The 14,492-nt window shown below is 39.9% G+C and overlaps 1 protein-coding gene across 1 annotated transcript; it reads left to right on the top strand.

Moving 5' to 3' along the window:
• The first annotated feature begins 11,208 nt into the window (after window positions 1–11,208).
• LOC126383755 (receptor-transporting protein 4-like) lies at window positions 11,209–13,871 on the top strand. The gene is made up of 3 exons (XM_050034403.1): window positions 11,209–11,355; window positions 12,329–12,500; window positions 13,269–13,871. The coding sequence occupies exons 1-3, from the start codon at window positions 11,340–11,342 to the stop codon at window positions 13,603–13,605; spliced, it is 525 nt and encodes a 174-aa protein (XP_049890360.1). The 5' UTR covers window positions 11,209–11,339; the 3' UTR covers window positions 13,606–13,871.
• Window positions 13,872–14,492: the final 621 nt, after the last annotated feature.

Raw genomic sequence — 14,492 nt, 5'->3', positions numbered from 1 at the left:
GCCAAGAGCAGCCTTGTTCAAATAAATCAGACTATTCTACCCCTCTAGCAATCACTATTTACACTGGCTGTGTCTTAACACTGCTTTGCACTTGTTTTGTTTGGTCTTAGCACCTTATTTATTTATCTATTATTTATTTTTATGTTGACTACTTGTTTGTAGCTACTCCATAAATATTACCAGTGCTGGAGTAGCTCCCAGCCTTTCAAGCTACCAATTACCTCACTCTGGAAGAAATAGAACTACAGCAAAGCTTGGGAGAAATCTAGTTTGGTTAAATCACCCTCTTAAATAAAGTAGTTCAAACGACTTTGTGAAAAGTTAGCAAATTAAACATGTACATGTGATGTGAAAGTGTCATAAAATATATTACAAAAAAGTCACACACCACTCTGCTGAGTTTGTTGTAAAAAGTGCTGACTTGTTTACAGGTTAACCATACACACACAAAAAAAAACATTATAAATGGGAAAGTTTAGTTTTGTATTTACAACAGTCACTTACACTTTCAGGAACAAGACTCCAGTTCAGAGTATTGCATCACATAGGATCAGTAAGCCAGCTAACCCTTCTAATATAATGTGCAAGAACTTCTCTAAACATTTGTTAATAAATAAATAATCTATACTTCTGACTACCTGTGATTATAATCATCATTATAATTATTATTTTATTTGCGTAGCACAGTCCATACAGAAAGTGCAACTAAAAGTGCTTTACATAGAAAATGGGAAAATACACATAAAAGACAGGGTAAGATGGAGTAAATAAGATTCAAACACACACTCGCACATACATTAAAATATGAATTAGGTTTGATACCAATTCAGTAAATAAAAGTGACAAAAATGTAAGTCTAAAAAGATAGGTTTTAAGATTTCATTTGAAGCTGTCTGTCTGAAGTCCTCTGGAAGGCTGATCCAGTGACGAGGGATCTGGAATGAACGGGAAGCCAATGAAGAGACTTTAAAACCAGTGTAATGTGTTCTCTGTGTTTTTTCTTGGTGAGTAGCCGTGCTGCTGCATTTAGGATCATCCGTAGTTTGTTTAACGTCCTGAGACCCTGTGTCCTCATATGAGGACATCTCATTTTGGGTTAACTGGACCTTATTCTTCATTCTACTTAACTTAGACCTGTTGTCCTCATTCGTGGACACTTTTTTGTCCCATCTAGTGGCCCTGGCAGAGTGCCGAAAAGACAATCAGACTTGACTATCTAGAGGAAATAGAAGTCGTAAAAAGGTTTCCGTCTGTGAACATGCAGAAGGATAAGTTACACAATACACTAATCCATTTAATAACAAGATGGAAGCCATCTCTGCCAAGTCAGTCTGCAGTCGATCCCAACACAAAAGTGGACAAGATACAAAACCTGATCACATTTTATGATTGAAAGTTGTTTATTTATGATTAATATTGTTTGTAGTTTGATATGGAATACAAATGTGACTAATTTTAGCAACCGTAACAAGCTAAGACACTTAGGAAATTAGGAAGTACTTCTCTGAGGACATTGGGACTTGACAATGTTTAGTTTTTATACTTATCTCCCTATACTTAGCCCCCTCACTCTGACATCTCTCCACTTTGTGCATGCATAGGTCCTGTTTGTGTATGTGTGTGTCTTTTGGACCTGTGTGTAATTGACAAGCAAGAGTGAAAACATTGAATTTCCCCTAAGGGAATTTTTAATAAAGTAAATAAACTTAAACTTAAACTTATCAAGTCCTACTGATCCCAAATAGTTTGGAGAAATTAAAAACGGCATACCAAACAAAAGTTCAGGTCTCAGGAGGTTACAGATTTCTTTGAGAGGCTTGAGAACAAGGCATTACAGTAGTTAAGTCTGCTGGAGATTTTTTTCAATGTCATTTTTAGATAAAAAGAGATTTTACATGGACAATATTTCTGAGATGAAAAAAATGCATTTTTGGTGATGTTTCTCACTTGGGGTCCAAAACACAGGTCACAGTCAAAGATGACACCAAGGTTCTTGACCTTATGCCTTTTGTTCACAGCCAACTTTTGCAAATGACTATTAAATTGAAATTGCTTTTCCTTTGATCCAAAGGGGGTTCAATAACAGTAGACAAGTAATGGTAAAATAAAAAGTAAACATATGTGTCCTTTCATGGCCCAACATTGTTTGCCATTTCCAAAGTCAACCAAGCAAAATATGGCAAAAAAAGTAATTTAACTCCTTGACTCACCATGCAAATATGAATGTGGTCGACCTACCAGCAACCTACTGCAAAAATATAGCTGAATACTAGTTAATTACACGTGGTTCACTACTCCCCAACACCAAAAACATGTAGCACTACTGGCTTTAGAGAAACAATGTCATGCCTGCAAAACCAGTTACCCCTCTGGGACAAATAAAGGTCTTCAACCTGAAGTGTGTACTTGTGCATGGATGGGTTAATAATAAAGGTCTCTTGAGTCCCAGGAAGATTGGGGTGTCTGGCACCAGATTAAAGCTGCGCTATGTAATTTACAACAGAAGAAATAACACAGTCTGCCTCATACGGATCAAGAGCTTAATTCACAGTCAATAAAACACACAATTTCTCAATTCAATCCACCCAGTGGTTTTACTGCTGCACCCTTACTTGGTCCGGCACGACCAGTGGCTTATGGTGGCTAATGTTAGCCAGGCTAGTCTCAAGTGTCCCCAGCATTATTATAATGAAGCCAGGGACACCTTTAAGAGTCTGTGTGAGACTCACTGGGCTTTTCACAAACTACAATGTAAACCCATCCGCGTCATTATTAGATGGTCAGAGCAAAAGGTGTTATTCAGCAACATCCACAATCTTTCTAACCATAACCAAGTAGTTTTGGTCCTCACTGCCAACCCCCTACGTGAGTCGCTTCATATGATCAACTTAAACCGCAACCTTTTCCGTGCCATAAACACGTAGTTTTGTTGCCTAAACCAGCGACTGCGTCCAACCGACACACATGTGCGGGTGATCTTTAAGCAATATCTGGGATGTTTTCCCAAGCATAACCAAGTAGTTTTGTTGCCTAAACTGAACCATTGACCCGCTTCTTATCGCTGACCACTTCTGCATCCAGATACAATGCAAAACACTGCCTGTGGCGTCATTTTAGTAACGCCCAGGCTTCTGCCCAAGCTGCAATGTATGATGAGTAGAGATGACATCATTTGTTAGCTGTATGTGTCTGTGTAACTGACATTACTGTTTCAATTTGCTGACTTTATGACTCTTCTCTTCCTATGCTAGTACATTTTAGCATTTAGCATGATCCCGTAAAAACTGACCCCTTGTTAGCAAAAGATACAAAGGCTCAGTTTGGTGTTTGCATGTTCTCCACTGAAATATTGTGTAAATGAGTCACCTGCTGTTTTTCTGTATGGCTAACCACCTGAATCAGCAGACTTTAACATTACAGTTCCTCTTTCTATATGAATCGTCTGCTGCAGGCTGCACTGCCCAGTTTCTCCTTTCCTATGGGGTGGATTTGGGAAGCAGGTCACAGTGCAGGTATTACTCAGATCCAGTGACACTATTTGTGAATGTACGTATATAAAACCATCGTGGTACTGGATTTAGCAGAGTGGTCACACACTTTTGGCCATAAGCTAAATGGCTACTCGTTATGTTCCTGAAGTTTAAGCTCGGCCAAGTTAATTTCAACATTTAGTGATTGTGTAACATGAAGAAAATGACTCCTTCTTTTTGTTTATATTTACTTTCACTGCTTCTCTTTTAGATGCTCAGTTTGTCTGTGTGTGTGTGTGTGTGTGTGTGTGTGTGTGTGTGTCTTTCACTTGCACTCAAACACACAGGCAACCATGACATTTAAACAAGGCACAATACTGTTGGGAGGATACACCGCTGTGTGTGTGTGTGTGCACTTTATATGGGCTGGTCTTTGTCCTGAAACGTGTTTATCAGACAGAACACACCTTGTTTCATGGCCCTCTGATAGCAACAAACTCACACACATGAATATAGCTGTGTGTTCAGTCCTGCTCCTAAGGGTGTGCCTCCTGCTTGAATGCACCCATATCTTAATAAGCTGTCGTACGCTGAAATGGCCGCATTTCTGAGCCCTCGCTTTGCCCGTTGTCCTTCTTTTCAATTCATGCAAATGTGCAACTCTCAGCATGACAGAGATAAGAAATGAGAGTTGAGTGTTTGCATACAGTTGAGTGAGCGTAGACTGTGAACATGTGCAATAATAAAGTGAGCACTGTGAGTGAGTGTGTGTGAAATATTATCCGATGAAAGAAGTCTGAGTGCCAGTAGAGGGAAAGTGTCTGCTTACATGAACAGGCTCTGATAACAAACACTAGCAGGTATACAGACGCTGAAATGCAGGGTGCGGCTGCTCCGAGGAATGTGCTCAAGGCATCTTACCACACCCAGCGTCCTTCTCCCTCCCTCCCCTTCTCTCTCTCTCTGTCTCTCTCTCTCTCTCTCTCTCTCTCCGTCCTCCGCCCTCTCTGAGTCACCTGGCAGCCATTGAACAGGTGTACAGGTCTAGGCAGAGTCCAGGCAGCAGCTAAATCCTGGCCTGCACCCCAACAGACCTGGCAGAGGAGCCTGTGTTATCTGGGACGATTTGAATTCAAACAAGCTTTAATGACATGGCTGTTGGAGTTTAATGTTGGCAGTGCAGTTGCATGGGTAAAGCACAAACACACAAAGTGGATTACTAAGGCGTTGGGCCACCACAAGCATCAGTGTCTTCTCCTAATAAACTGGTGACTTAATGTATTATAATAGACTTCCTTTTTCTGAGAATAACTTCAAAGGCGTAGGTTTCGTTTCAACAGTGGTGGGGACACAAATGAAACGGGATTTGGGGGTCCTCTGCTGGAAAGCACAATAATTCTGCAGAAAACAGAGTAGCTCAGTGCACACCAACCTGTACTGTAGGTTGCAACTCAGTTCTTTCTGAGACCAGCCTTTTTGCTTTTGAGTCAGATTTGTATTCGACAGCTCTTTGTCGATTTTTTTCCTCCTCTGTAATTAACTCAGCACATGTCTACGGCTAATATAGCTGCAGTCCCAGAGCAGACTTAATCACTATTTACTTGGATCCACAGGAATTTACTTCAGTACTTTAGAAGTGTAATACAAAGAGGTGACTCTGTGAGTCTGCTCTTGTCTTGTCTGTCTTTTCTCTCTCTGCCTGCATCTCTGTGGCCCTGTGAGCTATCCCAGCATGCTCTTCTCACGCTGTAATGTCACACCTGAGTATAAGGTGACTCTCTGGAGCCCGGGGCTCTGAGGTCATCTTTACACCACTGTGCTGGGAGGAAAGGTGCACACACGTCCACTTCAACACAATACAGTATATGGGTTGCTATGTATGTGTGTGTGTGAGGGGTGGGCAGCAGTGTTGTGCGTATATGGACTCTCATGCCAATGAGACAAGACCACCCTCCCATTACCACCCACCATATAATGATATCTCACCCTTTGTTTCTTCAGTCTGCAGCATGTGCAGGTGCTTTTTCCCCAAAGGACAAGATCCTGCAAAATACCTCTTCTCAAGAGAGTAAAACACGATCCTCACACACACACAGAGTATTGGATTTTACTCTCTGAGTGTGTCTGTGTGTGTAAGAGACCTGATTACATAACTGCCATTATGTTGTTAAGAGAGATAACACCCAAATAATAATAACAACAAATACTAATTGAGATTTGCCTAATGAGCCAGACAAACCTGCATGTGTATGTTATCAAATGTGTGTGTGTGTGTGTGTGTGTGTGTGTGTGTGTGTGTGTGTATTCTGGCGCTGACCAGAGCTTGAGACCTCGTCAGGAGACTCTGAGAAGCATTACAATCAGTTTTGAGCACTGGGTGGGGCATTATCACGAACCATCAACAACTCAGGTAGAAGGAAAGTCCCCACAGCGTGTGCAAGGTTTTTCATTTATTGTAAGTAAGTGTATGTGTGTGAGAGAGAAAGAATTGACGGCGTCACCACATACCTGTGACAGGTGTTGTCATTCTGATGCTATAATTACCACTGTCCTGAAATGGTGGTAATGAATACTGAGGAAACACCATAGCTTTACAGGCAGGACAAAGACTGAGTAAACAAGAGTCTGACTTATCGAACCACCGTCACACCATCATCTCTGTTACCACAATAACTTCAAGACTGGTGTGGATTATTGCTGTTATATTTAATTAATAATAATTAGCTTGAAAAGCAAGAAATGTTTCACGAGCACAAGACCAAAATTGCAGCCATTCAATAAAAGCTACTAATGAGAATATTTTGATAAAAAATCAAAAATATTTTTGCTCCAACACAGGCCTTCTACGTTTGGACTGGAGTTGTGCCTGCCGGGACCTCGGGAAGTCCTCCTGGCTCTTGTCAAAAGATTCTATGTCAATTATGTGGTTGAGCTTGAAACCACGCAAGCTTTTTATGTAATTAATGATGACCTAAAAACAGGTTTAGTGTGCAAAGCACTTTACAGTCACAGTTAGAGATCAAATACAGCGTTACCCTCTCTTGAAGTAGGAAGGTGACACAGATGAGTGTTTGTACTAATAACTCAGGCTTTAAATTTCCATGAATATCATATGCGGGCCTAAAGAGGGTGGACAGGACTGACAGGAGTGCAAACATGCAGCAATGCAGCGATGGATATCAGTCACCAGACAGAACAGGCTGACAGAGCAGTTAAAACATTTTTCAGACAAGTGCTACCTGGTCATCATAGCTGACTTATTTTATTATGTTTAGATAGGAACTGTGAGGAGCCTGTTACTTAAAGACATCTGGAGGGCACAAACAAATACTGTGCACTATGTTAAACTTTAACTCGATTGCTTTATTGATTCTGCTTCCATTCAGCTGGGAAACTGGTTGAGCAACAAGGGTATAATATTATTATTCATATGTTTTACTGATATGGCAAAATTGGTCCTCTGGGCGATAGGGATAAATTACAACTCATGTTTCATCAGGTCATCAGGATGACTTAACTCTCTGTTTTCCAGTACTCAGAATATTAAAGGAACACTTCACCATCAAAATGATCATCAATATATTGACTAGTTATGCCGTGTGACCATGAATTTGTGAACGAACTCTCACACAACTCATGCAATATAATCCAAGTCTCATTTATCCAGTCATATGCTCAGTACTTCCCAGACACATGCATTTTCATTAAAACCTCATTATTTAAAGGTGCAGTGAGTAGGATTTAGGGGGATATATGGCAGAAATGGTAAATAATAATCAAAATATTCATAATATTCATTACTTTAAGACTGCTTGTGTCCAACCGATTCTTAAAAAAACCTGGGATGGATTCCACCATCTCAGAAAACTATCGCCCAATCTCTAAACTGCCTTTCATTTCTAAGATTCTTGAAAAAACTGTCTCAAAGCAGCTGCTTGTTGCTGTGGATAACAGCATATTTTAATTTAATTTAATTTTATATACTTTATTAATCCCCAAGGGGAAATTCAATTTTTTCACTCTGTTTGTCAATTACACACAGGTCCGAACACACACATGCACAAACAGGACCTATACATGCACTAAGTGGAGAGATGTCAGAGTGGGCTGCCCATGACAGGCGCTCAGAGCGGTTGGGGGGTTCGGTGCCTTGCTCAGGGGCACCTCGGCAGTGCCCAGGAGGTGAACTGGCACCTCTCCAGCTACCAGTCCACGCTCCATATTTGGTCCGGACGGGGACTTGAACAGGCGACCCTCCGGTTCCCAACCCAAGTCCCTATGGACTGAGCTACTGCCACCCCAATTTAATCAAATATCAAATATTTGATAAGTTTCAATCTGGTTTCCACCAATATCATAGCACTGAGATAGCCCTTTGACACACACGTGCTCAATTCTTGTGCTGCTAGACTTGAGTGCGGCCTTTGACACATTTGATCATGACATTCTTTTACATAGACTGAGGCACTTGGTGGGTGTATCTGGTACTGCCCTAAACTGGTTCGCTTCATACTTGTCAGACAGGAAGTTTTGTGTGTCCTTTGATAATTTCATGTCATCCATTTCCCATATCAAGTATGGTGTGCCTCAAGGGTCAATCCTTGGTCCTATCCTCATTATACATGCTCCCCTTGGGTGATGTCATCCGTCAACATGGTGTTTCATTCTGCTGTTACACGGAGGACACTCAGCTGTATCTCCCTCTTAAACCCACTGACCTCAGCATGCTGAGCTCTCTAAGGGACTGTCTGTGTGATATCAGAAATTGGTTGTTGCTAAATTTTCTTCAGCTCAAGTCTAATGAAACAGAAATCCTGGTAATTCAGTCACAGCTTATCACAAAACAAATACTGCCATCTACTGGTAACCTGTCACAACACATAAAGCCTTTTGCAAGAAATCTTGGTGTCATATTTGATAATTATTTATGTTTTGAAAAACATGTCGTTAAACTTGTCCAATCATGCTTTTATCTCCTCAGAAATATTGCCGAAATAAAATCTATTTAACTTTTAGAGATACAGAAACTGTTCTACATGCTCTTATCTCTTCACGTCTTGATTATTGCAACAGCCTTTATTCCTGTCTCAATCAAAAAACCTTTCAACTACTTCAGATTGCACAGAACTCAGCCGCAAGGCTTTTAACCAAAACCAAGAAGCACGACCACATCACACCAGTTTTAGCCTCTTTACATTGGCTCCCTGTTTGTTTTAGGATCGATTTTAAAATGTTATGAATTACTTAAAGCTCTTCATGGCCTGACTCCAGATTACATTTCAGACCTGTTAGTCCCTTATGAGCCCTCATGTAGTTTGAGATCCTTGGGCAAAGGTCTTCTGCTTGTTCCCGAGTCTACGCTGAAGGGGACAGAGCCTTTTGTCACCAGGGCCCCAAGGCTCTGGTATAACCTGCCTGAGGATATGAGGCTGTCTGAGTCACTGGCTTTGTTTAAGTCTCTCCTAAAAACATACTTCTATCGTAAAGCATATCCTCAGTTTATATCTATTTTATTGCTATCTTATTGATTTTAATGCCCATTTATTATCGCCATTTTAACTTGGGCCCTCCGTATTTTATCTTTTACTAGATGACATTGTATGACTTGTTATTTGTTTTATTCTTTATGTGTTTTAATTGTGTTTCGTTATATTGTACAGCACTTTGTAACTGTGTTTTGAAACGTGCTATATGAAAAAAGTTTATTCTTATGTTATTATTATTATAATTATGTTTTCATTAGTTTATAATCAGCTGAAACAAAGAATCATTATCTTTTCGTTACCTTAGAATATTAGTACCTGTTAATATCTACATACAGAACGGGGCCTCTCTCACGGCAACTCGTTTTCACTCTGAAGTCGTGGAAATCTGGCGCTTGGGCAGTGACTGGCAGCATCACACACTGACAAAACAAGCTGTCCTTTAACGTCAGCATGACGCTGTTATAGTTTAAGGGCCCTTGGTGGCGTCAGGGGGAAATGTGGCGGGACAAGAACAAAAGTTAAGGCAGCGAAAGCCCCAGTAGGGCAGGTGGGAGTGGTGGTGGATGGGTCAAACAAACACATAACTTTCTCCTGGGAGAGTGGTGTTTGCGTCCCATAACATTATAAAGTCAAACCCTGTTCTTTTTTCCTAAACCTAACTACGTGCTTTTGTTGCCTAAACCCAACCATGTGCATTAGTTATTGGAGGAAAAAAAAACATCAATTCGTGTTGTTGTACTGACGTAGTGTTTATTTTAAGAGACAGTATGGTGTCCCAGAACGTCAACAACCAACACACCCAGGGTACCTTTCATGTCGTATCTGGACATGGAAGGTCCATGACCACACAAGGTCAGAGTGAGAATGTGTTGCCCACGGAGTCGGCGATACTGTAGACCTGCCCCCACAGTTCTCCATGGCACAAGGGAGGAGTCTCAAGTTTGTAGCAGTCTGCCACTTCACAGCTGGATGCCAGTAAATCTCACACACTGGACCTTTAAACCTGAACTGAAAGTGAAACTTATCTATGCTCTCCTTAAAGTCAGACTCTAACACTAAGTTTTTTTTTCAGTTAAAAAAAAACGTGTCTGGGAAGAACTGAGCATAGGACTGGATAAATGAGACTTCGATTACACTGTAAGAAGTGTGTGAGAGTTTGTAAAAAATACATTTTGATTTTGTGGCTGAAGTATTCCTGTAAACGTATATTGTAATACAAATGGAAAGCTAATCCAGTTTGCCCATTTCTGAGAAAAAGGCAGTGGCTTGTGGGATATCCCAGGATTTCTTAAAATACTTTGTTTCCAGGGTGCACCAAAAGATGCCACCCGTATGTTCCAGTGCACTGCAATTAGGTTCACTTGAGCATGTGGTCTGTGTGGAAACAACCAGCTGTCTTACACTGCCCTCTACTGAACTGACCTGAATTGAACCTGACTGTGTTAGCTTGGTTTATGTTCAGTCCAGACAATTATCTTCAGTTATCTTCATTTCTAAAGTTCAAGAAAAGGGACAAGACAAAACTATATACATGAGTATTGTGTAACAAGCAACAAAGACATTAATAATATTTCAATACAGTGTCTGATTTCTGTTTTCAGTTGTATGTGTGGCACCGTTTTACTCCATTTGCACTTGTGAATGTAGTATTTTCCATATAAAATAAACAGGTTCATCATAAAGTAATATCATGAATATCGATCTTTAAGAAATATTCTACATTTAACCAAAATAATTGTATAGGCTACATAGGCACATAAAATATGTGACAAATAGCCTGGTTTCAGTTTTGCTTAGCTGGGATTTGCTGTCATTGCGTCACATTTATGATGACGTTACTGTAAATGAAACACAAACTGCATCAGTTGAAAAACATAGGTGAAGACGCTATAATGTCATTATTATATGCATAGGAAAATGTGGATTGAGGAAAATGTAAAATAGACAAATGATTCAATGTGTGCTAAGACAAAAGAATGCAGAAAAGAAAAGTAGATGAAAATAAAATGTAAAAAATCCGAGATAAACAGAAGAGAAAACTGTGTAATCTTTATCTAAAACTGATTTCAGGTAAAGATAAGATGAGAAATTGGGTTATAGGGTTTCATTTGTGATGAAATGCCTGTTTAACCTTCAACAATCATTTACTCTACACGGTCATTATCTGTGGTTATAGTACAATAACATACTCGCACACGTGTTGCAACTAATCCAGGCTGTTGTTTCTGCATCACCGTGCACGTGGATGCTGCTTAAGTTTCGTTTTCCAGACTACCAGCTGCTGGTGCATGATAAATACAGAGACTTCCTACAGAGCGACACACAAGTCAAACGTTGACTCATTTAGTCTACCAGAAGCTCATCGAAAATCTGATCAACAAACATGAGGAGATCTACAGGTAACATATCATGTTTTTTGTGGAATACTTTAATGTGATGTTTAATTTGGTACTGTAGTGCAATATTTGTTTTGGTTAATTTGGCGCCGCCTAACAACGTCCGTGTTTACTGTTAATAATCGGCTATTTTTAAAGCAGTTTTTTTTACATTTTGGTGTTATGCAAATTCAGCATTTTTGATCAAAAAGATAAAAGAAGAGTGTGCCAATATTTTTTTCTTTTATTTCCCTCTACAGCAGGGATGTCAAACTCATTTTAGCTCAGGGGCCACATACAGCCTACTGAAACCACTGCATAATAATGCATAAATATATACCCTCTCAAATTTTTCTTTAGTTTTGAAAACGTTCATCCATTTTTAAAACAAAGAAGAAAGAAAAAATAGTGCAAATTCAACAGTATGTCTTAGTTTTTCCAACTTCAGTCAGTCCATTACTCACTTTCATGTGACTTTTTGTGGAAGCTATTAAAAAAGCAGGTTAATTCATCCCCTGCCTTACAATCTGAAGTTTTGTCAGTGCCTCAGCAGCAGGGTCTCACTAACACTGTTTTAAGACTAAAGTCTGATACAGATTCTTTTGTACTTAAGCTGCTGGTTGACAATATTTTACACCATGTTCAACATCTTAACATATGACCACAGAAAATTTTCATTGTTGTTTAAGAAAGCTGGTCACAGTGGAGCAGTGAAGCTTCTAAGGCAGTGTTTTACATGAAGTATGTGCTCACTGTTTAAATTGCCCCTGAAACCTCTCAGCCTGCATCACTATTAGGTGTGCAAAGTCATCTAGAGGGCCAGATTGGACCCTTTGGCGAGCCAGTTCTGGCCCCTGGCTGTATGTTTGACACCCTTGCTCTACAGTCTGAGTTTGGTTATTTTTACCTGCAAGTCCAGTGTTGTTACAGATATTTTTTTTCGATTGTAAAGCTTTTTTTTTTTTTAAAAAAAATCACTATATTTTCATTGGTGCAGACTGGGTTGCTCCTTTGTGGACAGAGACGTTTGAGGAGTTGCTCTCTGATGACAATGAGCTGGACTATGGAGACGAATGGATTCTTAACTTTGACTACAGGCAAACAGACAAACTAACCACAGAGGAGAAGAAGAGAGGCTGGAAGATCTGCTGCCACAATGCCCATGCAAAGTATGTGTTGTTCTATATTCTCAAAGCATAACGATATTTAACTTTGAACTATATATCTAATGAATATATGAAGGTCAGCACATCTGCTGTAGTGTGGAAACTGTTAACAGAGTGTCTGTTTTTCTATCAATAGTAGTTGCAATAGCAGGTTTGTCTTGTTGTGCTTTGTCAGACTGCTCATTCTTGTTGCCATGCCAGGTCATATGATTAAACAATGGTGTCATAAGGAGCAGGTCATGTGCGGTATGAAAACAGTGTCATTCTGTGGAAACACTTGGTACTGCGCCCTGGGCAAGGACTGCAAAGACAAGTTATCCGGCTTTATGGTTACTCAGAAGAGAATATGATCTAAAGGTCCAGTGTCTAGGATTTAGGGGGATGTAAAGTGCCCCAGGAATGAGTCCTAATATCCAAAAATTACTATGGCATTTCAGAGAGGAAGAGACCTCTGCAGCTAATTCAGCTCCCGGCAAAAACTTCCTGAACATTGAACATTGAAGGAATTCTAACCTCAAAAAGTTTTAGCTGCAATCTGCAACCTCACCTCTATATGCCACTACATCCCTCTAAATCTTACACTGAATCTTTAACCAGCAAAGTTGTGTGAAGACTAATCCTTTTCAATTGAAGTGTTAGTTTAGCGGTTCCATAGCATCCATAGTTTACAGGAAAAGCGGCCAACCTGTGAATAACTCAAGTAGAGTCTCACAAATCCTGAGAAGCTCTGTGCCTCTGACTCTCATCTATTGTCTTCTCATTTCCCCACAGTTTCAGGTGTGCATCCTGCAGAAACACCTGGCCGTCAGCACGGGTGGTGGTGTTGTTCCGTTACCGGCTACGACGTGACCGGGGGACAGTGCTCATGCGGCCCTTCGGACAGGCCTGTCGACAGTGCCAAGACGATAGGTATGTTCTCCCTGGTTTTTCAAACGAGGAAGTGGAACGTGCACTGCTCAACCTGTGTGCCAAAATCCGGAAGAACTGCTATGGAGAGGACAATGATGATGGCCCATCAGCACCATCTAACGAGAGGTGGACCAAACCGCATGAGGCGGCCCTGTGTCAAGCTTGCCACATGGGCATTTGCCGCCAGGGTGACAAATAGAAGAGAGAGAGTGTGTGTGAGTGAGTGATGAAGAAAGACACTGACAGGTTGGCTGAGATGCCCTTTGCAGTTTGCACATGCCCCTTTTTTCCTAATAATTTAAAGTTGGCTAATTTTCTTGTTATAGCCTTACAGTTAATGTTGTACTATGGCATTTTATTTACCATCAACACCAATAATAAAACTGTTCTGGCTATTTTTTAATTTATAAAGATTTTGGACTTGAATTTTTGTTTTTGTTACTAATAAAGTCTTAAGTTTGTTCATTTTTCTGTGTCTGGCGTTGTGTTTGTTTCATGGATATATGGTGGAGTATGGAGGACGGAATGTAACTAAATACATTCACTCAACAGTACTTTCACTTTATACTACTTGTAATATATATATATATATATACATATATATATATATATATATATAATATATTCGATAGCTGTAATGACTACTTTTTAGATAAGGATTTCACATGCAAACCAAATCATCAGCTTAGTAAATATGTAGGAGTCATAGATAAACCCCAGGGGGTAAAATGATCTCCACCTTGATCGTCTTCAATATAAAATAAATCATTGTAAATTAATACATCATTATTAACAACCCAGTGATATAAAACAGTGGCTCCTCACCTTGGAATCAAAACATCCCAAGGGGTTGCTAGGTCACACCACAAAAAGGTTTATACAATTATACTTTTAGTACATTTTACTGAAAATACTTTTACTTCAGTAAAAACATGAAATCAGAACTTTAACTTGTAATAAAGTATTTTTGACGTCGTGGTATTCTTACTTTTACACAGTTACAGCATTTGAACTCTTCCACCACTGTAGAAGACCAGATGAGCCACACTGACAAAAAGGCTTAGCTATGGAAAAACATAACCCAGG

Source organism: Epinephelus moara, chromosome 22, assembly GCF_006386435.1.
Source record: "Epinephelus moara isolate mb chromosome 22, YSFRI_EMoa_1.0, whole genome shotgun sequence".
In the NCBI taxonomy this organism is placed as follows: Eukaryota; Metazoa; Chordata; class Actinopteri; order Perciformes; family Serranidae; genus Epinephelus; species Epinephelus moara.
This window is presented reverse-complemented; position numbering and strand designations above follow the sequence as displayed.

Bases quoted from the DNA above. Each gene is read 5' to 3' on its own strand.
- LOC126383755 (XM_050034403.1), top strand. The intron at 12,501-13,268 runs GTATGTGTTGTT...ATTTCCCCACAG, and splicing joins TGCCACAATGCCCATGCAAA to TTTCAGGTGTGCATCCTGCA.